The 23,796-nt window shown below is 60.5% G+C and overlaps 12 protein-coding genes across 12 annotated transcripts; 3 read left to right on the forward strand and 9 right to left on the reverse strand.

Annotated features, from left to right (window-relative positions):
- Nucleotides 1–620: 620 nt before the first annotated feature.
- On the forward strand, nt 621–1,948 carry SPSK_10640 (uncharacterized protein; the record flags this gene model as incomplete). Its single annotated transcript, XM_016736968.1, has 2 exons — nt 621–1,355; nt 1,454–1,948. The coding sequence occupies 2 exons, from the start codon at nt 621–623 to the stop codon at nt 1,946–1,948; spliced, it is 1,230 nt and encodes a 409-aa protein (XP_016582969.1).
- A 261-nt stretch (nt 1,949–2,209) lies between these two features.
- On the reverse strand, nt 2,210–3,724 carry SPSK_05239 (uncharacterized protein; the record flags this gene model as incomplete). Its single annotated transcript, XM_016731989.1, has 1 exon — nt 2,210–3,724. The coding sequence occupies one exon, from the start codon at nt 3,722–3,724 to the stop codon at nt 2,210–2,212; it is 1,515 nt and encodes a 504-aa protein (XP_016582970.1).
- A 666-nt stretch (nt 3,725–4,390) lies between these two features.
- SPSK_05495 (mediator of RNA polymerase II transcription subunit 7) lies at nt 4,391–5,267 on the forward strand (the record flags this gene model as incomplete). The annotated part of the gene is made up of 2 exons (XM_016732240.1): nt 4,391–4,639; nt 4,731–5,267. The coding sequence occupies 2 exons, from the start codon at nt 4,391–4,393 to the stop codon at nt 5,265–5,267; spliced, it is 786 nt and encodes a 261-aa protein (XP_016582971.1).
- A 1,362-nt stretch (nt 5,268–6,629) lies between these two features.
- SPSK_04891 (Transcription factor S-II, central domain containing protein) lies at nt 6,630–9,833 on the reverse strand (the record flags this gene model as incomplete). The annotated part of the gene is made up of 1 exon (XM_016731651.1): nt 6,630–9,833. The coding sequence occupies one exon, from the start codon at nt 9,831–9,833 to the stop codon at nt 6,630–6,632; it is 3,204 nt and encodes a 1,067-aa protein (XP_016582972.1).
- Nucleotides 9,834–11,059: 1,226 nt separating this feature from the next.
- Nucleotides 11,060–11,952, forward strand: SPSK_05485 (20S proteasome subunit alpha 3; the record flags this gene model as incomplete). The annotated part of the gene is made up of 3 exons (XM_016732230.1): nt 11,060–11,070; nt 11,118–11,761; nt 11,825–11,952. The coding sequence occupies 3 exons, from the start codon at nt 11,060–11,062 to the stop codon at nt 11,950–11,952; spliced, it is 783 nt and encodes a 260-aa protein (XP_016582973.1).
- A 439-nt stretch (nt 11,953–12,391) lies between these two features.
- On the reverse strand, nt 12,392–13,546 carry SPSK_05371 (PAP2 domain protein; the record flags this gene model as incomplete). Its single annotated transcript, XM_016732120.1, has 4 exons — nt 12,392–13,098; nt 13,173–13,266; nt 13,346–13,402; nt 13,463–13,546. The coding sequence occupies 4 exons, from the start codon at nt 13,544–13,546 to the stop codon at nt 12,392–12,394; spliced, it is 942 nt and encodes a 313-aa protein (XP_016582974.1).
- A 1,059-nt stretch (nt 13,547–14,605) lies between these two features.
- On the reverse strand, nt 14,606–16,786 carry SPSK_05031 (uncharacterized protein; the record flags this gene model as incomplete). Its single annotated transcript, XM_016731784.1, has 1 exon — nt 14,606–16,786. The coding sequence occupies one exon, from the start codon at nt 16,784–16,786 to the stop codon at nt 14,606–14,608; it is 2,181 nt and encodes a 726-aa protein (XP_016582975.1).
- Nucleotides 16,787–16,840: 54 nt separating this feature from the next.
- Nucleotides 16,841–17,290, reverse strand: SPSK_05647 (uncharacterized protein; the record flags this gene model as incomplete). Its single annotated transcript, XM_016732389.1, has 1 exon — nt 16,841–17,290. The coding sequence occupies one exon, from the start codon at nt 17,288–17,290 to the stop codon at nt 16,841–16,843; it is 450 nt and encodes a 149-aa protein (XP_016582976.1).
- An 87-nt stretch (nt 17,291–17,377) lies between these two features.
- Nucleotides 17,378–19,126, reverse strand: SPSK_05150 (FF domain protein; the record flags this gene model as incomplete). Its single annotated transcript, XM_016731900.1, has 1 exon — nt 17,378–19,126. The coding sequence occupies one exon, from the start codon at nt 19,124–19,126 to the stop codon at nt 17,378–17,380; it is 1,749 nt and encodes a 582-aa protein (XP_016582977.1).
- Nucleotides 19,127–19,832: 706 nt separating this feature from the next.
- SPSK_05586 (guanylate kinase) lies at nt 19,833–20,453 on the reverse strand (the record flags this gene model as incomplete). The annotated part of the gene is made up of 2 exons (XM_016732329.1): nt 19,833–20,086; nt 20,159–20,453. 2 exons carry the CDS (start codon nt 20,451–20,453, stop codon nt 19,833–19,835), a joined length of 549 nt encoding a protein of 182 aa, XP_016582978.1.
- A 441-nt stretch (nt 20,454–20,894) lies between these two features.
- SPSK_05328 (uncharacterized protein) lies at nt 20,895–22,163 on the reverse strand (the record flags this gene model as incomplete). The annotated part of the gene is made up of 1 exon (XM_016732077.1): nt 20,895–22,163. One exon carries the CDS (start codon nt 22,161–22,163, stop codon nt 20,895–20,897), a length of 1,269 nt encoding a protein of 422 aa, XP_016582979.1.
- A 729-nt stretch (nt 22,164–22,892) lies between these two features.
- Nucleotides 22,893–23,383, reverse strand: SPSK_05634 (uncharacterized protein; the record flags this gene model as incomplete). The annotated part of the gene is made up of 2 exons (XM_016732376.1): nt 22,893–23,063; nt 23,195–23,383. 2 exons carry the CDS (start codon nt 23,381–23,383, stop codon nt 22,893–22,895), a joined length of 360 nt encoding a protein of 119 aa, XP_016582980.1.
- Between the last annotated feature and the right edge of the window lie 413 nt (nt 23,384–23,796).

A 23,796-nucleotide genomic window follows, 5' to 3' on the forward strand; every position in this document is an offset into this window, starting at 1 on the left:
ATCATTCTGTGCCGACAACTGTATCGATTGCCCTCGTGGTGCCTGTGACCTCGCGAGGCAGCCCTGTCCAGGCAGCCCCTTCCCCTTTCCCCGTGGCCTCTTGACCCCTGTCAGCTCCGCCCTTCAGGATACACGTCATTCGTCTCTTGCAGCGTCTCTTGCGTCGTTCTCGATCGAGTGGAACTCACTTCCTGCATATTCCAGCTTGCTTTTGTGTCCATCGTCTCATCGTCTCATCGTCTCAGTGTCCCACTCATCGCAACGTCTCACTTTGGTTATTTGATAGTTGACATTTGACATTTGGCATTTGATATTTGATATTGATTTCTTGGAGTCCACGGAGTATTTGACCTGGTTTTGTGTTGCTTCTATGTTGCTTCAACCCTGCATCCTGCATACAGAACACCCACCACAGAGATCCCATCAACAGGAAGCTGTCTGCGGTCGACCAGCCTTGCACTTTGCAGCTGTGAGGGCGTGTTGGCCATCACAGTCTCTGCAGCGCTGAGGACAACGCATAGCGCGGTGTGTGCCTTTTGTGTGTGTTTTTTATGTCATTGTTTTATTCCACTTTCCATTTTATCGTCTCCCGTTCATCTCTTCACAAGTAGTTGACAGACATGGAACCTGACCCACTGCACGTCCACACCCCCGTTGGCGCAGACGGCCTTGCTGGCAGTGATGCACAAGCTGTTTCTGCAGGAGATGCAGGACATGCAGAAGCACAATCACTGGCGGGGGGTCCACCAGCAAACGAAGCGTCACAGTCAGAGACGACATCGACGCCACCGTCGCCGACGTCATCACCTGGGACGACAGCCATTACGGTAGCCACCGAGGGACGAACCAGAGCAATAACCAGAGAGCAACGCGAGGTGGTGGACGCATCTGCGACAGAGCAAGAGGCAGAAGACAAGGATGGCGCCCAACGCCCACGCCCACACCAACGCCAACCTCCTCGGGAGCAACCTCGAGCGGAACCCCTCGCCTGTGCGCCGGCTGTGACCAACAAAGCATCGTCGCAGTCGCTTGTGCTTCTCACCGCCTGCGCAACAAGTGGTGGCAGTGACAGGGACAGGGTCAGGGACAGCAACGCGAGCACGTTGCCTGCGGACAGCCCTCTCGGCTCGCCATTGCCGTCGCCCACGCCGCGGCAGCCGTCTCCAGAGCCTAGCGGCACTCTTGTGCTTGTCCCGAGGGCCATCTCGCGCTCTCCGCGGTCGTCCCGCTCGTCCTCGGCAGCAGGAGCAGGAGCACGTCTGGATGGGTCCCTGTCGCTGGACGACCTGCCCAACGAAGTGCTGCTGCACATTCTCGGCTTTCTCGACGTCAACGACCTGCTCACAGCGTCCAGGGTAGGTGCATGGCCAAGGCCGCCGCTGCTGCACACTGTATCTTGATTTGATGTTGATTTGACATGGCATGCTGAACGGTGCTCGCGTCCCACGTACAGACCTCCCATCATCTTCGCTGCCTCTGCGTGGCGCCCATTCTGCACACACTCCGCCGCCGCCAGGTCCGCGCGGCGCTGCCGCCGCTGCTCGCGTCGCCCATGCGGCCGTCGCTGTCCGACCTGATTGCCCGCCACATCTTCATGACCAACACCACGGTCGTCTCGCGCAAACTCGCGCGCTCGCTCGTGTCCATCCGCCTGTCGCGCCGGCTGGCGGCCCGTCCGCCCGCCCAGTTGCTTGTCGAGCGGTGCGTGCTGCCGCCCGAATGCGCACCGGGCATTGGCCATGTAGCGCCGGCGCTGGCAGCGCGGACGCGGGCCGTCGAGCGCGAGAAACTAAAGGATGGGCTGCGGCGGTGGGTCGGCGCCGTGTGGAAGCGCGAGGTCGGGCGGCGCAGCGAGCGGATCCGGCGCTTTGACGAGAGCGTGGGCATCGGCAAGGTGTGGCGGCTGCGCAAGTTCTGGGAGCGCGTGAGCCATGAAGAAGGAGTGTGACGGGGCCGTAGCTGCGATTCTGTATGATTATCACGATGGTAAAACGATGATGGTGGCGCATTGGATGGGGGGGTTCGCCTTTTGCTCTCAACCCGTATGCCTGCTCGTCTGTCTGAATTTTGTTTGGTGAATTGTGTCATGGCTCGCCTTTTGCTCTCCGTATTAATGAATATATTGTACAGTACACACGATGTCAGCCACCGTCCAGAACTCCTAGTAAAAGAAATGCAAACACGCATTGTACATCGCTCCCCGAGCCGCCTATGAGCGGAAGCGGAAGGCATCCCAGTCTGCTTCGTCTTCGTCCTCGTCCTCGTCGACGTCATCTTCGTCTACGGCAGGCTCGCTCTTTGCATGTGTCGCCGCCAGCTGCTGCCGGATGTCCTCCTTGTCGACCATGGTGGCCGAGAGCCGGCGTGTTGCCTCGCCGCTCAGCACAGCAGGCGGCGCCAGTGTCGTCGATTTCGTCGTCCGCAGCTGCTGCTGTGATGCTTGGCTCCGCAGCGCCTCCCGCTTCTCTTTGAGCTTCTGCACGCGCGACTCGAGCTCCTGCATGTCCTCAAACTCGTCCTCGCGTGCCCGCGTCGCCTCTTCCTTTTCGGCCATGCGCTGGGCCTCTTCTGCTTCGCGCCGTTTGGAGCGCTCGTCGTCGTCGCCCTCGACCGCCGTGAGATCCTGTGCGGAGACGACGGGCGCCGACGCCACCAGGCCCCCGTTCATATCGGGGCGTGTGCCTGTGCCGCCTGTTGCTGTCGTGGGTAGGGCCGGCCGTGGTTCTGGCGCGTTGACCACCTCGGCCTCAAACGCGGCCCACTCGTCCTCGTCAATGTCCGCCTGCGCAATCCCTGGTGCCGCCTCGTCTTCCTCTACGATCGTTGTCGTTGTTGCTTTTGTCGTCGTCTTTGGTCGTGCTGCGGTTGTGCCGTTCGACCCGTTCACGGCGTCGTTGAGTGGCCCGGATGCAGATTGTGCGGCCATCTGTGCCTCCTGCGGAATGAGCGGTGACCGGCCCAGTGGTGCCATTTTTGGCGTGGACGCCGCCGAGGGGAGTCCGCCGCTGTTGCTGCCGCTGTTGCTTCCGCTGGTGTTTCCGTTGTTGTTGTTGCTGACACCACTGCCACCGCCCAGAAAACTATCCTTAATGGCAATCGGTGTCGCCGGCCGCGACGGGATGCGCATCTCCACGCCCTGGGCAGGGGTTCCCGAGCTGCGGCGGGCCAGCGGTGGTGTCAGCTGAGGCGTCGTCGACAGCGACAGCTTCCGCGGTGGCTCGTGGCCGTGGGCTCTGCCAGACTCTGCCTCTCGGCCTTCAATGGGGCTCTTGATCTCGATTGTCGGCTTTTCGACCGTCGGCTTCACGCCCGGCGGCAGCTCTGCCCGGTGCTGCTTCTTGCGAGACGGCTCGTCCTCGTTTCCGACGCTGCCACCGTCGCCATCGCTGCCCATGTCGACATCGCCATCGTCCTCTGTCTCGCTGTACCTCCGCTTGTGCGCCAGTATTGGCGCAGCATCGCTGTGGCCGTTTGCGGCGTTTGCGGCGGCTGGTGCTGTGGCTTCAGGCCCGTCATTGACCGTGTTTGACTGCAGCGCCTGTACCGCCCGCACCTTTTGCCGGTGCTGTGCGCTCCGCAGGTGGTCGTCCCAGGCCGACTCGGGTCGAACCGGTTCGCGGCAGACGGCGCACGAGAGCTTGCCGCTGTCCGAGTACACGGCGAGCGGATGGTCGATGCGCCGCGCCGTCCGCTGCTGCCGAAGAAGGGCCCGCACGTCGGCCATTTCTGTGCGGTAGGTGGCTGGGGATCGTGTGCGTGCTTGAGTCGAAGCCAACAAGACGAAACCACGTCGAGGAGGACAAAGAGGGTAGTTGTCGGGTCGGGCTTCTACTGCATCATGCAGATGTTGCGTATCCTGTTGCACCGGTTGCAATTGTCAATATCAGATCAGCGGGGCAGACGTGTCGGTCACACGGGTTGCGTCGCGGCGCTGAGGAGAGAAAACGTGCACAAGTCGGTCAGACGGTGATGAAGACATGCTTTTGCTCCAGTCTCCTTCAGGTCTGCGTGCGCCGCGACGATCTCCACTAACAGTCCACTAACAGTTAAGCAGCCAGACCCGCTTTCCCTCCAGCGGGCGAGCCCACTGTGCCACTGGCCAATGGTGGCCTCTGATTGGCCTGTGGCGCAATTCTCCGTATTTTCAGTGAGACAGCCACATGCCCCGGCAGTTAGCTTCAGCCACACCCCCGCGTGGGCGCTGGAGCCGCTGGTCTTCAGCGTGTTTTCCATCCCAGCGACCTCCGGCGTGACCTGACACCAAAAGCTCACGAACATCCCACCACGAACCCACAACGCAGCGTCGGTACGTACAGCTCCCCACGGATCTACGGCTTCAACACAGACTGTAGGGACGACTTGAGAACGCATCGGCCCGTCCAACGCGACCATGGCCAGCCAGGAGGACCCCAGCGGCGCCGTCGCTCCTTACCCACAGCCGCCGTCGTATCTCTGGAGCCAGTTCACAGAAGAGAACGAAGCGGCCATACAAGAGCTGCGTGAGACGCACGCCGCAGCCACAGGCGAGCAGACCACAGCTGCGACCATTGTACCAGATGTGCCCGAGGCATTGGCAGCTCTGCAGCCCCCAGAACCACCGCCAAACGGCCGCTGGCGCGTCTTCGGCCAAATGTATACGGTACGTCGTGGCCTTGGCCTCCTTGCGTCCATCTAACGTCCCGCTCAAGTTCTGTTTGGACGTTGTCTGACAAGCTCCTCCCCCACCCCAGTTGAACAACCAGCTCCCGTCCCTCGAGGAGCAGGGCGTCGCCCGCCTCGGCGCTGCCCTCCCGACGGCGTCCGCCGAAAAAGACGCGCACGCCAGCAAGGTCTTTGAGCTCAAGAAGCTTGCCAAGTCGCTGCTGCTCAACTTTCTCGAGCTCGCCGGCATCCTCGCCATCCACCCGGCCGACGCCGCCGACAAGCTCGCCGACCTGCAGACCATCTTCTTCAACATGCACCAGCACATCAACGAGTGGCGCCCGCACCAGACCCGCGAGGCCCTCATCTCCATGCTGCAGGCCCAGCTGGAGCGCACGCGCAACGAGACACGCGCGCTGCACGAGGTCACAGACAGCGTGCGCAAGACGCTGGTCGGGCTGGCCGACGTGGAGGATCCGTTGGCAAAGAACGGTGCAGAGGCCCGGCCTCGGTCGCAACAAGCAAAAACAGATTCATTACTGGCACCCGCAGCACGAACAGCAGCGGAGACTGAACGGAGGCGGCAAGAAGACGCATGGGCCGCATTGGACGAGACGTTTGGATGAAGAGGGCGGATTGGGAAGCAAGAACCAAGGAGAAGACGAGATACAAGGTCACAAAACAAGATACCAGTTCACCAGTGTCATTTGGCATTTGGCACGAAGAACACGACACGTGCAGACGAGCCGTTGAAGCAAACCACTGTACAATACAAGCTATCATTGGACCCGTGTCCCAAAGCAGATGCGCTGTCCGTGCCTGCCTCCCATCCATCCCCTCTCTGCCTACATCACCGTACACGGAATCGGGATGCAGCAGCACTCGTAGCCGTCACACTGGATGCACGACGTCTTCTCACCCACACTGCCCCCTTCGGGCTTCGCAATCGTCTGCACCGCCGCCGCAATGGCGCCGCCGGGCGCGCGGCGGTTGACGGCAGTGACCTTGTTGGGCATCGTGTCGTGTGGGGAGGAACGGTGAAGGTGGTGACTTTGGTCGACGAACCGAGGCTGGGTGTAAAAGATTGGGGCTTGAGAATGGTCAGTAACACAGCAATACAAAGTGGAAGATATTCTGCAAACTGATGCTCGTCAATTGCAGCGCAAAACTTGCCTTGCGGTGTATCGTCTTGATGAAACGTGCTTTGACTATGTTGTGTTTGTTTGGTAAAGTTCCAGAGACAAACGGTGCTGAGAGGAGACGGGTGTTTCTCCGTAGGGAAGACATATGTTGTTCGATATTCGACTTGGCTGTGTGGCTGGGCACGACTTGGCGGAGACTACGTCACCAGTTTAATCGACACAGACGATCGCCCGCCACTAACTAAAATACACCGAGGCGGCTTTGTTTGGAGCCTCATCGTTCGATCGTCTTGATTTGGGCTAGTCTGTTTTAGAGTGTCTTTTTCCTTTCTTTGTGCCCCTTTCTTTTATTCCATTTCTTTTTGTTTTGACGATTCATTGCGGAGTTAAAAACAGTAAACGTACATAAATGCGTATATTTTTGACCCGTTGGTTTTCCTTTATTTTAGCCGGACAACATTTCAAATATATTTATCTTAAAAACAAAAACAAATAAACTGTTGGACATATATAATAAATGAACTACCATACACTACTAAAATCAATGAGAAATAGAAAAGATCACACGAAAGACCCTTACAACAAACAACATTGTCTCGCCATCACTCCGAATTGAACTTGACGAGTATCATACACGAAGAAAACACATTAAAATAGATACAGAATAAATTAAAAAGACTCCAACCAATCCATACGCCGTCCGTAATGGCCGAACGAGAAACGAAAACCTTTTTTATTTTGAAACTCCTTATTGTACAGTTTCGCAGTGCCGAGAAACCACACAAACCGTAAATAGTAAATGGAGTCTGCGTCGCCAATGCAAAACTGTTCGCCTGTGCGACCCCACTACGACGGGGCATTGCCAGGCTGCGGAGCGGGCACGGCCGCGGGCGCTGGGGGCCGCGCTGCCGGTGACGGCGCCGCAGCAGGCGTGTGCGGCACCCGTGGAATGGGCACGGGCGTCTGCGAGTGCTGCTTGGACGTCGCAGCCGCAGTCGCAGCCGCCTGTTGCTGCTGCGGCGGCGGCTGCTGTGTAGTCGTCGATGTCGGTGCGCCGTGACCATGACCGTGACCATTGCTGGCCGCAGCGTTGTGGTGATGGCTGTTGCTGTTGTGGTGCTGGTTCGGGTGGTGGTGGTGGTTGCGGTCGTTGTACCGCTCCAGCTCGTGCTTCAGCAGCTGGAGGTCGTCCTGCGTCTGCGGCTGCTGCTCAAACACGGCGCGGACGAGCAGCCACTCGTTCTTCTGCATCTTGGCCGCCTGCGTCATCAGGAAGCCAGCCGCCGAGCACGTCGCCAGTGGGCCCAGGATCTCGCGCGCAATTGCCTCGCCGTCGCGCTGCGCCTGCTCGCGGGCCGCCTGCTGCGCGGCAGCAGCCGTCACAGCATACGGCGGCGGCGGCCCGGCGGGGTGGTGCGGTTGCTGCGGACGGGGAGGCTGTGGCTGGCTAGCAACAGGTCCAGGGTGCGCCACGTGCTGCTGCTGCTGCTGCGGAGGGGGAGGAGCCTGGTGTTGCTGCTGAATCGGATGTTGTGGGTGTGCGGGTGGCGGAGTCGGTGTATGCGCGGCAGCAGCAGCGGGCGGTGGGACAGGCGGTCTGGTGGCAATTGGCGGATGCTGAACTGCCGGTTGAGCAACTGGAGGCTGCGGCTGGAGCTGCTGGGGTGGTGGAGGCTGCGGTTGCGACTGTCCGGAAGGCACCGAAGGCACCGGAGGTAGTGGCTGCTGTTGCTGGGGCGGCTGGGCCGGCCCTGGCTGCGCCAACGGCTGTGGCGGCGTTGGTGTCGCAGTAACCGGAACGGCTTGTTGAGCCTGCGCCTGTGTCGGCATCACCGGTGTCTGGGGCACCATGGGCGAGAACGCAGGTGCCGAGATGGACGTGGTGCGCGAACCTCCGGGCCCGCCGGGCGCGGCAGGCGGCTGGGGTGTCGCGTTGCTGGGCGTGCTCTCCATCGACCCCGGCGTAGCCCCGGCGCCACCGACGTACTGGCCGGCCCAGTTCGGTCCGCGCAGCTTCTCCATAGCGGCTGGGTCGTTCCGGTAAACGACAACCAGAAGCAGCATGGGCGCTGTGCGGGACGTGGGGATGAAGTTGTCCTCGAGGTTGAGCATGAACTCGGGGTGGCTGCCCGTGCCCGAGGCAATGGGCACCAGGTACGTGTCGCGGACGTTGCCGACGCCCTTCTCGCCGACGACGCCGTATCGGCGACGCTGGGTAAAGTAGTCGATGAGCGCCAGGAACCCCGCCTTGGCCGCGTCGGTGGCCGGGCTCAGGCTGGCGACGCTGATGTCGGTCGGCGCACTGTAGCGCAGGCTGCACAGGTACTCGGTGGCAATCTGCTCGTCGATACGGCCCGCCACGGTGAGTTTCTTGGGCACCAGCGTCGTCCAGGGCAGGTGAATGGTCGTGCTCAGGTTGACGCCGCCGACGTGCCGCGCCGTGGCCTGGAAGTCGGCCACCGTGTTCATGCTGACCTGGCCGCGCCACACGACGTCCGGATCGGTCTCTTCCGTCGGTGAGTAGGGCGGTGACTCGTCGCCGTCGTCCTGCAGCAGGCGGTCGACGTCCGGGTCGTCGCCTGGCCCGTCGGACGCAAACTGCGGCTGCGACGGCCGACGCTGATGCATCGTCGTCGTCGTCGTCGCCGTCGGCGAGCGCACGCTGGAGAAGACGCGCTTGAGGTCGAAATCTTTCTTGCTGCCGCCCTCGCTCTTCGTGTCGACGCGCAGGCCGCCCCGGCCCTGTGCACCGCGTCCTGCGGCCTCCGATCCCCGCCGTCGCGCACCCCCGGCGTCGGCCATGTCCAGATCGTTCTCACGGACACTCTGCCGACGCAACGCTGACGGCTTGTCCTCGCTGGGCAACGTGGCGGTTTCGCGCTCGACGAGCTCCTCGCCCTTGTGCGTGCGACGCAGGCGCGGCGCCGACGCGTCGTCGGCCTCGGTGATGATGCTCTGGCGCTCGGCCTGGGCCTTCATCTTGGCCGTCTTTTGCTGCAGCTCGCGCGATGCCAGCTCGTCGCTCGACATGGTGGCCAGCATCGGCGGGACCAGCGAGCCGTGCACGAGCCGCGCCACCAGCTCGTGGTTCTCCTTGAGGTTGAACCGCAGCGTCCGCACCTGGCCACCATACTCTCTGTGCGTCGGGTGCGTGTCGTGCACGGCGCGCTCAATCTGCAGCGCGTAGCGCTCGGCCGTCGCTTCCACCGATGCGCCGTCGGCCGGCGTGAACTCGCCGCGCTTCTGCATGCCACCCAGCACCTCCGAAATGGCGCGCATCAGCCCGCGGGCCGGCGTCTGGCGCGCATCGACCAGGTCGGCAATGTGCTTGGGCAGGTCGTCGGGCGGGTTGTACACGGGCAGCACCTCCTCCGACAGCTTGCGCCGCTGCAGTTTTCCGTCTTTGGTCTCCTCTTCCGAGTCGGCACGTGTCTTCCGCTTCGTGCCGGCCGGTCCCTTGGTGTTGCTGTCGCGCCGTGGGCCCTCGGGCGTGGGCGACGGCTTGGCCGACCCTTCCTTGGCGTCGCTGTTACGCTTCGGCTTGGCCTTGCGCCCGCCCTTGCGCCGCTTGTCGGTGGCCTTTTCCTCCTCGTACTGCCGGCGGCGCTCCTCCCAGGGCCGCTCGCCGCGGGCCATGCCCTCGAGCAGCTCCTTGTGGTTCTCGGGCTTGCATTGCTCGCAAAAGTAGTCCTTAGCCAGGTCTTCGCTGTACACGCTCATGCCCATGCACACGTTATGCTGCCACGCCGTGCAGCGGTCGCAGGCAATCCACGGCTCGCCCGGGTCGCCGTCCTGCTCGCGCGCGCCGCACACGCAGCGGATGATTTCTTCCTCGGAGTCGTCTTCCTGCGGGCTTTCGGGCTTCTTGCTGCCTTTGCGTCCGCGCTGTTTCTTGCCGCCGGTGACCGGAGCCGCCGCGATGTCTTTGGCGCCGTCCTTCTCCTTGCCGCCGTCGGTGGTCGGTGCCGGCACCTCCAGGTGGTCGAGGGACTTGTGCTGGCCCTTTGTGCTTCGCACAGAGCGACGTGGTTCGGCGTCTGTTGTAGGCATGGTGGTTAGCCGTCGTTGCCGCAAGCGTGAGGGGGAACGTAGACATAGGGGCGCGTTGGCCCGCTTACCTGACATGTTGGAGTGTTGTGTGGATATGTCGTAAAACTCGTGATGTCGTGAATCGCGTCAATCGCGTTTCGTGTGTCGTCAGTCGCCGCGTGGCGTGTGGCTTGTCCTGCCGCGCTCGCGATTGCGCGCCGCAACGGAGCAAACAGGGCAAAAGGACGATAAAACAGACAGCTCTACTGCTGGGGCGCTGTTTTTCGCGATCACACGACTACAGGTTTCGCGTCGAAGCGCCGGCTTTTGGGTGGTGGTTTGCGGTTGGAAATGTCCGAAGCCTTGCCACAACCGAAAACACTACGCGCACGTATTTATGGAAAGGGAAAGAACCCAGGTTTGTCACAGGGTTGGTTTGCTCTTGCCGTGGGAGAATGACTATCGTGGAGTGGAAGAGGAAGGAGCCAGGACGACAGGTCTGCAGCAGAGGGCAGGCGCAACGGGAGCTTTGACCCGAGCTGTGGCTGGTGGCAAATTTGCTTTGGTGGAGTGTCTCGGTACGGGCGCAAAGTGGTTGCCGCTGTCAGCAACACCTTGCTGTTGTATTTAGGTGCTAATGTGCTGTAATTCGCCGAGTCAAGGTCGCTAAATCGATCTCGTTTGGGGCGTCACGTGCTGACAACGCTCTGTCAATACAGACGATGTACGAAATCCGCGTCTCCCTGCTGTAGTCGGCTTCGAGACGTAGAATCGAGTCGCTTGAAGAGAGATTGCTGCTTTGTGCGATTCGGAGTCCAAAAGAAACTTTTCATACCTCATAAAGGTGGCGGGTTGTCTTTGTCGGCTTGACGATGCCTGCGCGACAGGTGGCAAATTCAATTGGCGGCTGGTGACAAAAAGTGGGGCTTACGTCAGGTCGAGGTTGGAGCTGCCTCGTGCCTGGATTGTCAGGCAGCCGGATTCCCTTAGCGCATCGGTTTCAAGCTACGCGTCGAATCGCTTGCCTGGCTGGCTGAAGCTCCCCTAGCAGCCTGAGCCGTCAGTTTGCTGTGTGCTTTGCTCCCATCGTCACCTCCCACCGCAGCCTAAAGACATCGAAACGTCGAAACATTGAAACATTCGCTTCTCGACCGCTCCTTTTACTCCCCGACAGCACTACCATACGGTCTTGATCCTCGACGCACTTCAATTCACCCCCACTGTCGTTCTAGCAGCTCGCCGTCACCATGTCGAGACGGTACGATTCTCGTGTAAGTTTTGCGTTGACGCTGTTGAGGAGTGCAGGGTGTCGATGGAAGCTGACAGTGATGCGCCCCTCGGCCAGACGACCATCTTCTCGCCTGAGGGCCGGCTGTACCAGGTCGAGTACGCCCTGGAGGCCATCTCGCACGCCGGCACAGCGATTGGCATCCTGGCCAAGGACGGCATCGTGCTCGCGGCAGAGAGAAAGGTGACGTCCAAGTTATTAGAGCAGGACACGTCGGCCGAGAAGCTGTACATTCTCAATGACAACATGATCTGCGCGGTCGCGGGCATGACGGCCGACGCCAACATCCTGATCAACTACGCGCGGCAAGCGGCGCAGCGCTACCTCCTCACCTACAACACAGACATTCCCTGCGAGCAGCTGGTGCGCCGGCTATGCGACCTGAAGCAGGGCTACACGCAGCACGGTGGCCTGCGGCCGTTTGGCGTGTCCTTCATCTACGCCGGCTGGGACCCGCAGCGGCAGTTCCAGCTGTACCTGTCGAACCCGTCGGGCAACTACGGCGGATGGAAGGCGACGAGCGCGGGCGCGAACAATGCGAGCGCGCAGAGCCTTCTGAAGCAGGACTACAAGGAGGACTGCACGCTCAAGGAGGCGTGCGGGATGGCGGTCAAGGTGCTGAGCAAGACCATGGACTCGACGAAGCTGAGCAGCGAGAAGAGTGAGTTGTGGCGCTGACTGTCAGACAACTTTTTGTGCATGCACCTGCTAACCCAACGCACAGTCGAATTCGCAACGGTCGGCCAGACCAAAGACGGCAAGATCTACCACCGGCTGTGGAGTGCAGACGAGATCACGGCGCTGCTCAAGGAGCACGACCTGGCGAAAGAGGAGAGCACCGACGACAAGTAGGCCGAGCGAGAGACGAGCGGGGCCATTCGCAGAGTCGTGAGACGGCGTCGAATCTTTGAGCGCACAACCGTGAACCACGGCATGTTTCCATCATAGATGTATTACTAATAGCTTGTGCCAAAACGGAACTGCATGTATTGAAATCGCGGAAACGACCATGTTTGTTCGTTGTTCTCATTGTCCTTCGTTGTCACACGCCATCAAGGCGGCGACTTGTGATGTGAAACGTACATATGCTGCCATGTCTCCAAATCCAGCTAGCCCTCCCTTGATTGCGTATTGAGATGCAATCCTTATGCTGACGTTTCAGTCTCGTATCCCATGCCCCATGCCTACTCGTAATAATACACGCATACACGCGGCCGGCCGTGCCTGGACTGCCTAGTTCAACACTTGACGTACAACAAATGCGCTACAGTGCTCCGTCCAGAAGTCTGCCCTAGTCCACCCGAAAGCCCTGTTCTTCGTCCCGTATCCGGTCATAGTCGTTGCCCTCGCTCCGCGCCGACGCCGGGCCCGGGTACGGCTCGTCGCAGTAGCTGCTGCTCAGGTGCGGCCAGTACCGCCGGTAGCTCCAGTAGGCAATGGTCCAGCCCAGCAGCGCGCCCGTACACACATCGTAGACATCGTGGCGGTAGTCCTGGCAGCGGCTGATGGCGATCATGGCGGCGCCCAGCAGTGGGGCCAAGCAGATCAGGATCTTGCCCAAGTCGCCGCGGACGTGGACGGGGGCCGTGTCCGCGGCGGCCGACGACGACCATCCGCTGTTGCGGAGCACAAAGATCTTGAGCTGGCCGGCCAGGAACAAGCTCGTGTACCCCAGGCCGGCGAAGGCAAAGCTGGCGTGGCCGCTGGGGAAGGAGCGCCAGCCGTCGTGCAGACGGTGGTGGTCGGTCTCGGTGCAGATCTCGAGGGAGACCAGGGTGTTGGGCGGCGTGCCGGGGGCCGGGCTGCAGCGGGCCAGGAGATCCGGCCGGGGACGGCCGACCATGTTCTTGACGATGTCAGTGACAGTCGAAGTCAGGATGAGGGCGATGGCGATGCCGAGAACGGAGACATGGTGCTTGTGGACGTGGGCGTTGAAGACGGAGTTGTAGAGGAGGATGACAAACAGCGGGACGAAGAGGGCGTAGACGAAGTTCATAGCTGGTCAAGGGTCAGCCGGGACGAAGGACATCGGGATATCATTGCACATGGGATCGGAGAGTTGCGAGACGTACCGACGGGCACACGCTCGACTTTGGCGTGCGGATAGGAGATGTTCAAGTCGTTAACAAAGAACAGCCGGTGGAAGGGCTCGACGAAGAATTGGATCTAAAGACGTCAGTGACTGGTTTTGTCGTCGTCGTCGTCGTCGGTGTTCAACTCGGCGTTCAACTCGGATTTCACCAACATAAAGGTACGCTACTAAGAGCAAGGTAAAGCCCGCGTAATCAGACGCATATGAGCTCTGACACACCGTTAGCAAGCATCCTAGCAAATGTTTTCGCTCGCCACCAACAGAGCCTACCTGGTAGAATCGGACGAGAGACGCAAAGCAGCTGCTCGGCGATCCGTTGTTTCCGCTTCCGCTTCCGCGGCGTGGCGGCGCCATGGCTCCTAGTCACCGTCCCCGAGCGGCTTTGACGAGGGCCCAGAGCATATCAAGAGGGGGGACGTGTCGAAGCAGAAAGAAACGGCGGCGCAGTCGGGTGTGGCGGCCGTGGTGATGTGAGAGTCGAGATGTCGAGATGCCGAGGCCGAGATGCTGGGCGTTCAGAGCTAGGAGACAGGTGACGAAGCGAAACGTGGTGGCTGTAGCGCTTTAGGACACTAGTTAGTGATTATTCAGGGTAATACGGGGTAAAATGGGGCTCCAAGGCGTGGCTGGGGCTGGTATCCGTCTGTCCCTCAGGGCATTTGCGCTTGCTGCCACCGCCAAGGGCCCAGCCGTTTAGCGAGCCTCCGGCGATCAATTAGCGCGGCAATCGCTTTCCAGGGTGTAATTTACGCGCTGCAACAGATTGTCACTTTAGTCACATCCCGTCTTCAACCTCCCAATCTGTCTTTTCTCGACATCCAGCGTCGCTTTGCACGACAGCGCCACGGACACATATAGTGCACCTCAGTTACAGAATCGACGACGGTTTATTCAAGTCTACCAATGGAAACATAACTCGTCCCACTCGTACCATTCTACGGATTGCCATGACTTGACAATTCGATCGTCCGACGATTTCGAGATCGACGACATCTTCACCGATCAGAGTCTGCCCACATACCACCCAACATGCCTCCCGCCCTCCAGGGCCTCTCTGAGGGCGACGCGAATGCCCGACGGCCGAGCCGTCCGCCGCACATTGACAAGGGCAGCCTGGCGGCCAATGCAGATGGCGTTTTCCAGCTACCGTCGCCCGAGCCATCACCAATCGACCCGCACGTCGACCTGTTCCACGACGACACAAAGGTGCACGGAGACGTACGGGAGACGGACAATGACACGAAAAGGACGACGCTGACTGTCCGTACCACCAACTCCGCCGCCGACATGCCCGACAAAACGTTGACGTCGACGTCGCCGTCGATCCCCGTGGCCTCGCCAAAGATTGCGTCTCCGACAAACCCGAGTGGAGTCCGGCGACTGTCGGCGAGCCAGATGGCCGAGCTGGCCGCTTCACTGCCGATTGCAGCCCTGCCCGACAACGGCGATCTTGTCACGGGCGGCGTAGTAGGAAAGGCCGTCCGGAGCGGGTTCAGCCCGCCGCTGGATGGCCCAAATACCGAGCCGGCTGCTGCTGTGGCAGCTGGTCAGCCTGACGAACCACGGCGTGTGCAGCGGCACTGGAACTCGACAGGCTCGCTCCGCACACTGTCGACACCGCCGACCAGCCGTCGCAAGTCGGCTGCCACACAGCAGCAACTGCAGCAGCATCTCCAGCAACCGGCAACTCAAAGCACCCAGCATGCCACGGCGCCGGTCGCCAGCAATACAGGGACACGCCGGCACTCGCAGAACACGGCCCCGCGGCCACCTCCTCTGAATACAGACGGTGGCACGGCCGGTGTAGCTGCCGGAGTAGCTGCCGGAGCAGGCGGCCCCACGGCGGCGTTGCGGTCGGCCCCGCAGCTGGGTCTGGGTCCCAACGGCGAGGCGCCCGTTCACACGCCCACACACCTGCCACCCAGCCACAGCGAACACCGCCTGCCCTCGCCCATCCCGCCCTCGATCCCGCTGCCGCCCATGTCGCTGCCCACGCTGCTGCAGCTTGAGCTGGCCGGCCAGCGGCCGAGCCCGCTCTACATCCACCACTCGTACGCGTCGGACATTCCGTACGAGTCGCACGCCGTCAAGTTTGAGCGGCTCAAGAATTTCTTGCTGCTGCCGACGTACCTGGAGCGGACCATGTACTTTGGCGCGCTGGCGTGCCTGGACGCGTGGCTGTGGACGCTGACGATCCTCCCGCTGCGGTTCTGCATTGCGGCGAGCGTGCTGGTGCGGTGGTGGGGCTATGTCGTGTGGAAGGAGGTGCGGTGGATGACGGCATATGTATGGCGGGGTCTGGGGCGGATGTGGCGGCGAGGGCGGCAGCCAAAGCCAAAGCCGGTGACGACGACGGCGACGGGCGGACGGCCACGCGGCCGCAGCAACGGCAGCTCGGTGAGCGACACGGACGGTCCGCGGGGCCGACGCCATGTGCAGGCACAAGCACAGCAGGCACACGGTGCAGAAGTGCCCACGCGGCCGAGCCAGCGGCTCTGGGGCCACCGGCGCACCAAGTCGATGCCGTCGAACCTGACGTCGTTCCACAAGGCCGACCTGCTGCAGGGCGCCGTGATTGTGTGCAGCTCGCTCGCGCTCATGAACCTGGACGCCAGCCGCATGTACCACTTTGTGCGGGCGCAGTCGGCGGTCAAGCTGTACGTCATCTACAACCTGGTCGAGGTCGGCGACCGGCTGCTGTCGGCGCTCGGGCAGGACATCTTTGAGTGCCTGTTCAGCGCGGAGACGCTGTCGCGCACGGCGTCGGGGCGGTCCAAGATCCTGCTGCCGTTTGGCATGTTCTGCCTGGCGCTCGTGTACAACATTGCGCACACGACGGTGCTCTTCTACCAGGTGATTACGCTCAACGTGGCCGTCAACTCGTACTCGAACGCGCTGCTGTCGCTGCTCATGTCGAACCAGTTTGTCGAGGTCAAGAGCAGCGTGTTCAAGCGCACGGAAAAGGAAAACACGTTCCAGCTGGCGTGCGCCGACATTGTCGAGCGGTTCCAGCTGTGGATCGTGCTGTTCATCATTGCCCTGCGCAACGTCGTCGAGATTGGCGGCCTGTCGGTGCCGGGCGCCGGCCTCGACCTGGGGGCCAGCGGCCTGCTCGAGGACATGGCCGCCAAGGTGCCGCTGCACAACGCGTCGATCCTGCCGGCCAGCTTCACGATCCTGCCGTCGTGGCTGACGTCCGTCGAGGTGCTGTCGCCCTTTCTCATTGTCATTGGCAGCGAGATGGTCGTCGACTGGATCAAGCACGGCTACATCAATAAGTTCAACAACATCAAGCCCGCCTTTTACAGCCGCATCCTCGACATCCTGTGCAAGGACTACTACACCAACGCCTTCCTCGCGCCCGCGCTGATTCGCCGCCTGGGCCTGCCGCTCATCCCGCTGTGCACGCTCTTCCTCCGCTCGTCCGTCCAGACGTACCACATGTTCCTGGCCACCCACCTGCCGTCGCCGCTGCCGCCGTCCACGCACACGTCGCTGGTGGCCGAGGCCGCCACGCCGTCGAGCCCGGCCATGGCCGCCTCGCTCGAGCGCCTCGACCTGCTGATTCGCAACGCCCTCGGCCGCGCGGTCCATGGCAACCCGTATGCCGCCATGGGCGGCGATGCGGCGGCGGGTGCATCGTCGTCGTCATCGTTGTGGCTGTGGCGATGGTCGAGCGACGACCTCATTGCGGGCGTTACCATGGTGGTCGTCTTCTTCCTCATGTTCCTGATCCTGCTCATTGCCAAGCTGCTGCTGGGCATGGCCCTGCTGCGGTACGCGCGCAACCGCTACGCCAACATGAAGCGGCAGGAGCACGCCGAGGCGCTGGGCCAGGCTGAGCCGGCGTCGTTTGATGCGACGGGCAAGCGCACGGGCGGCTACGGCAAGGTCGAGGTGGGCGAGGACCGGCGGCGGTGGATCTTCCAGGACGACGCGGAGGGCCTCAAGAAGGTGCGGGACCGCGAGCGGCGCGAGACGGGCAAGGGCAAGAAGGACAAGGAGATGGACCTCAACAAGATTACACGGTACGAGATGGTGGCCAAGCGGATATGGTAGGGGGAGAGCGTCGGGAAAGGGACGCGAACGGACGTCCATACTGTAGATAATCATTGTACAACAACAGCAACAGCACTTCACAACATAGGATGGTATGATAGAGAAACATGTCATTCGTTTTATAGTTTATCTCGTTCCCTCGTCGGGCGGCGGCCCTGCTGTCCGGACAAACGCCTCCACCAGCGCATCCCGCACGGCGGGCTCGAGCGCCACGTACCGCAGGTCGCCCGTCAGCTCCCGTGGCAGGCCGGTGGCGGTGTCGGTCTGGTTGTGCAGCAGGGACCGCGGCAGCGACTCGAGCAGTGTCGTCAGGTCGGCTTTGCGCGCCGCCGCCGGCAGCTTCAGCCGCGCCACGTACTCGCGGTACAGCTTCTCCTTGTCCTTTTCCTTGTGGGGGGCGACGGTGTCCTTGAGGCCGGGCTCCTTGCGGTATTTGCGCTTGAACTCGGCCCAGTAGAGCTTGGGCGTCGCGCGGTCCTGCAGCAGCTGCAGGTACGGCGCGCGGGGGTCCCGTTGGGCGGCGCGCGCCCTGTCCTCTGCCGCCTGCCGTTCCTTCTCGGCCTTGCGCAGGGCAATGGCGTCGCGCGACCAGGCCTCCCAGACGGCTCGGCGCGTCTTCATGTTGGGCAGCGCCGTGTAGCGCGGGTCGTCAAAGACCTTGCCCTCTTCAATGAGCTTCTCCCAGGGGCTGAAGGGGTTGATGTGGAAGTCGTCGAGCAGCGCGCGGAACTGGGACGGGCCGTCGTCTTCATCGTCTTCGTTGTCGTTATCTTTATCGTCGCCGCCGTCGCCGTCTCCCTCTTCTTCTTGCGCGTCGTATTCGCTTTCGCCGTACTCCTCCTCGCCATAGTCGTCGTACTCGGCAGCAGCGGCTGCCAGTTGGTAGGCAATGTCGGCCTCGCTAAACTCGATGGGGCCGCCGCGGTCGGCCGTGTTGGCGTTGTTGGCGATGTCGGCGTAGCCTTCTTCGTCATACGGTTCGCTGTCTGGGTCGTCTGTTCGTTGTCTCTTGCGCGGTCCGTCGCCGTTGTCACTATCGCCACCCCTCGCCCCCTCTTCGTCTTCGTCGTCCGTCACTTCGACCTCTTCGTAGTCCGAGCCAAGGTCATCGTCCACGAGAGGCGCGTTTGGCTTGTCTGTTTTTTCTGCCGTGCTGGTCGTTGCGCCTGGCTCGGTTGGTTCTCGTTTGCCGCCCATGGCCGCCTCCACCTTCTTCTGGATGCCCGCCTTGTCCAGCTCGAGGATGGCGGGCATCAGCTTTTCGGGGATGCGCCAGTAGCTCGCGTTCTTGGCCGTGTTGAAGACAAACCGCCGTCCATACTTTGTGTAGACCAAGACCCACGGCTCGTGGCCGGGAATGGCAATGCGTGACCGGGGTTTGTCGACCGGCTGCGGCCGGGGACGGTCGTTGCCACCGCCGCGGCCGCCGCGTCCACCAAAACCTCCTCGGCCACCCCGTCCACCTCGTCCTCCGGCCTGTTGTGGATGGTTGGCTGCATTGTGCTGAGCCATAAAGGCATTGGCGACGCGAGGGTCGGACAGGCGGAGAAACGGCGCCTGCGGGCCGTGTGAGCCAGGTGGAGGCTGGCCCGGGAAAGGATGTGAAGGAACGGGTTGGTTGTGCGCAAAGGCCAGAGGAACGGGCGGTGCTCGTGCCGGTCCTCCCAGTGGCGGTGGTGGCGGTGCGGGCGGCGGCGGCATGGGCCGGCGGTAGGTCGACTCCCGTGTCTGTGCATTGTAGTAGTATGTATGGCCGGTGGGTGCCTTGTTCTCCATCCAGCCCGGCGGCAGAGGCGGGAGAGACGGCGGAGATGCGGCCGAAGAGGATATGGAGGATGAGGCAGCTGGTGGTGCCGCCCCTGTCGGATTAGCCATGGCGACGTGTGCGGGCGTGGTCAGATGGAGTGCAGTGGCCGCATCGGTATGTGTTGCGCTGCACGTGGAGTGTGATGGTGTGGTGCGTCGCCAATCGTAAATGAGAGAGTGGTGTTAAAGATGCAGTTGAAGCTTCGGTCGTGATGCGCGTTGGAGCTTTAAAATTGTAAGGACCCACTTATTTTAGTGAAGACCGGATTAAAGGTACGCTAATTGCACAGCTCATTGCGGCGGTTATTGTTAGAGACAGCCAGTGTATATAGCTAGCATCTTACACCGTCAGATGGTTCCTCTCTATTATCTACTAATAATATTTATTCTATAAAGGGCAGCATACCATGGCAGTGCTTAACCTGCAACGCACGTCACTAACAACGATACTACTGATCCGTCCACACAACTCCTTCATAGCCTTTCCCAGACAACATCCATCTTGTTGATTGTGAACATAGTCTTTGCGGATGTGTCCACTGCCTTTGAATCGTCAGTAGCCCAGAGGAAGTCGAAACCGATCCTACAAGGACATCAATGTGGGACGGATATTGGAAAGGAAAGGGAGCCATCAAAATGGCGCCATGAGTAAAAAGTCAGTAAACAGTGGTGGCTGAAGAACGACAAATGATAGTTCATCCGGGCAGATGTGCTTTACTTGACGGTCATTGCAATACTCAAAGGAAGCCCAATAGGAAACGTTGCCGTCCCATCGTCACGCATCCTTTCCGCCATGGTCTGCCTTCCGGATCACAAAGTCGTGTAACTCCTTGTAGGCCGCGTCCAGGTCGTTGTTCACAATGATCTTGTCATGCACGCCGGGCGTCTCTGCATAGGCAATCTCGTCGCGTGCCCGTGCTAGCCGCCGCTGCACACTCGCCTCGTCTTCGGTGCCTCGCCCGCGCAGGTGAGACTCGAGCGTGGCGAAGTCGGGGGGCCGCACAAAGATGAAGCGGTAGTCCACATCCCCTTATGCAGCAGATAGTATGCTCTTCGGCTGCTTGACGCCCTCCATCTCAATGTCCAGGACCACAATCGAACCCTTGGCCGCCTGGTCCACGACGGTCTGTTTGCTAGTCCCGTACAGGTTGCCATTAAACTCCGCGTGTTCAATAAACGCGTCGGCGCCAATAAGACGGGCGAACTCGTCCTGGGAGATGTAATAATAGGACACGCCGTGGACTTCGCCGGGCCGTGGCTCACGCGTGGTGTGGGAGACCGCCATGGCGAAGACGCCTGGATGGGCGGCCAGCAAGCGCTTGCAGAGAGTGCTCTTGCCCACACCCGAAGGCCCGGAGAGAACAATGGCGTCTGAATAAAGATCAGTTACTTCCATGTTCTTCAGGCTCGCTTATGGTTATACCAACCTAGAGTCATGTTTTGTTTGGTGGTATAGGACAAGTGATGCCGAACTTGGGAGATTGGGCTCAAATACATTTCATTTCATTTGCACGAACATGCGGTGAACTTTGTTGTCAACATAAGGTCACATGACTCAACGGCATCTTGACTCGCTCGTTGGTTCAAGGACGTCCTTGCTCATGTTGGACGTACATGCAGTATTCCGTAGTATTGTCGAGCTGCATGGTGACAAAATAGTGAAATAAACTAGAGGCAGAACAACGACGACAGAAACAAAAGACACAATTTCGATGTAGCTTAATATATTCAGTCATCTCATGTACAAACCCGTCTATACGTCCACCAGGTCATAACATCTCGCTCAAACGCACCTTGCACTTCTACGTCTCCGTCCTCGCCTCCTCGCCCCTCGACTTCACGCCCGCGTTCCCTCCCACAAAAACCCCTGCTCCTTTCCCGGAATCAACGGCCGCAGCGCCATGCCATAGTCGCCCCCATTGGGCGTCCGCAGCAGCGTGTGGATGTGGAACTTGGCCGGCTCGGCATTGTTCAAGAACACGCCCGAGTGGTGGTCAAACTCGACAATCAGCACGGGGCTCTGCAGCCGGTAGTAAAACGGGTCGGCGTCGCCAAAGCCGCCGATCCAGCAAAAGTACGTCTCGTGGTACCACTGCTGGACGTGGGCCAGCCGCGCGGCGCGGGCGGCCGCAGGCAGATAGCTGAGGAAGGCGTCGACGAGGCGGGTGACGCGCGCTTGCGCGGCCGCGGGCAGATCGGCCACGACGACGCCCTCGTAGGGCACGACGCGGTTGTCGCGGTAGGCGCCGCAGAGGTGACGCTGGTCGTCGTGGTTCCAGCGGCCGTGGGGCATCGCCGGGTCGTGCATGTCCTTGTAGACCTGCGCCTGCTGCTGCGCGTCCCGGGGCAGGTTCTGCATCAGCTCCAGCCCGACCGCCTCCTCAACCGTCAGGATGCGGCTGCCCTTGTAGGACCCGGCGTCGATCAGGTTGGGCTCGGCACCCGTGAACCAGGGGCTCAGCACCATCTGTGATTTGTAGAAAAAGGCGTTGAGGCACAGGTGGTGGCCGTAAAAGGTGTAGCCCCATGGCTCTGTCGCCGAGGGGGTGCCAAACAGGGCAAAGTTGTAGGAGAACTCGTTCATGATCCGGGGCGCCTCGACCAGCTCGCCCAGGAAGCCGTTGATGCGCATCGCCGTCACGGCCTTGGCGTAGCCGTCGGGCGAGAGGGACGCTTGCAGGACCTTCAGGACGGCCGCCCGCTGTGCCTCGGAAATCGCATCCAGGCGCACGCCCTTGTTGCTCAGCAGGAACTCGGGGTTCGACCACGTGCGCCACTCGGGCGCGTCCAGGTGGTACAGCGTGGCCCTTTTCTGGTCGTCGTCGAGGAGGCCAATCACAGCATCGGCCGCCGCGACAATGTCGTCGATCGGCACGCCCTCGTCTTGGAGCGCAAACAGCCCGTCGCGTACGCGGCCGTCGCTCGTCACGCCCTTGAACGGCTCGCGGAACAGAGTCAGCCAGTGCCGCCACAGCCCGTGGAGCCATGGCGGCTGCCCGCCCTCCATAAACGCCGTCGCATACTCGTGCGCGTCCTGCGTCTTCATGGTCGTGAACCGCGGCTGCGCCAGGTCCGGCAGATACTGCCGAAACGGGCTGTCTGCCATGGTGGAGGATGATGTTGGGCGAGCGGTGGTGAGTGGTGGGGAAAGAAGAAAGAAGAAGGTCGCAGTGTCAAGGATTGTTGTCTTGTTCAACTGTCACAAGATAGAGAGTGAACATCATGAATCGACAACGAGGCCTCTCCAAATAGAGTGGCAGTCGACAATGTTGGAGCTGCCGTCCTGCATTCTCCCGCCTCTAGTGCGGGCGTCGTTCCAGTCGGCAGAGCAATTCACCGTTGCGACGCTAGGGTGGACCGTTTTCCCGGCAGATTCTACTGGTTTTGCACTGGAGTCGACATTTGTTGCTATACGTTTTCGTTACTTTGTTGTAGATGCATTTGAATATATTTATTGTTTATTGTCCATTACTCACCGTGCACGTCCGCGAGACAATTGCTTCTCTCGTTTTATTTCTGACGGACAGTCTTTGCGTCTGTTGTAAAACGGCATCGGGCCAATATATGCGACAATTGCTTTTCGTATCCGTGCTTTCTTTATATTCTCGTTTGCACCATGCAAGGTCGTGAATAGCAAACACCACTCGTTTGCTTCGACAAGTGAATTCACTTTGTGACACAAGTAAATAGAGGAGCTCGTGGCAGTGAATACGTCTTGAATGAAAAAATGACGATGCTATATGGGACAAGAAGACTTGTCTAACCATATATGTTGTTATTCTATAGTGGCCGTACCTCTAAAAACAAGAAATCTAACGCGCCGTCGTCCAATAATTTATGCCAGCAAGTTGGGCAGCGCCTCCGTCAAGTGCGCAACAATCGCGTCCGGCCCTTCGCGGACCTGCAGGCCCTGCGGGATGGCGTGCACGTGGATGTCGGGGCGGACAGAGCGGGCCATGCTGTGCATCTCGGCGCTCTCTTCGGGCGTCCACATGGAGGCACAGCACTGTTGTCACGAAGTCAGCAAGGTCATCGACGGCGTCGGTGGAGCGACCGCGCCGTTGTTGCGGACGGATCAACAGAAAGACGGAAGACAGAAAGACAAAAGACATCCCGACGCACGACCAAACGACTCACAAGAATGTCTGGCTGCAAGTCTGTCACCTTCTCCTTGACCTCGTCCTTGGACAGACAATTGCCGACATGCACGATCTGGTACTGGTCGGCAAGGGCCGTCGTCACCCGCCCAATCAACAACTTGGCGCGCGCGGGTGCGTTGTTGACGGTGAGCAGACGGTACGGCTGGCCAGAGGGAGCGGTCGACATGGTGGGGGTGAGTGGGTGGGAGTGATGAGGAGGTCAATGGAGAGAAGACGACTCGTGATGCCGATGCTGATTGTTGTTGTCGTGTGTCGTCTTGAGAAGTTGTAATTGTTGATGTGTCGATCGTTGATCGTATCGACTTTGATTTTCTGTTTTTACTTTCTACTTTTGTTCTTTTCTTTCTATTTTTTTTAATTCGAATGAACGATTCACTACTCAGTCATTGTTCCGATACCGCCAGGGACCAAGCCAGCGTCATCGCTTCACGGGAAGAAACATGACCCTAGAAGCCAAGCTAGGTAGAGTCCACCATTGCACCAAAAATAGGGGACGGCATTTGCTTTCCTTGAGCGCCGGGGTATCCATTGGCTGGCTGCTGTCTTCATGGCCGTCTGTTTCCCCCCCATTTTGACCCA

Source organism: Sporothrix schenckii (genome assembly GCF_000961545.1).
Source record: "Sporothrix schenckii 1099-18 chromosome Unknown Cont49, whole genome shotgun sequence".
NCBI classification, from domain to species: Eukaryota; Fungi; Ascomycota; class Sordariomycetes; order Ophiostomatales; family Ophiostomataceae; genus Sporothrix; species Sporothrix schenckii.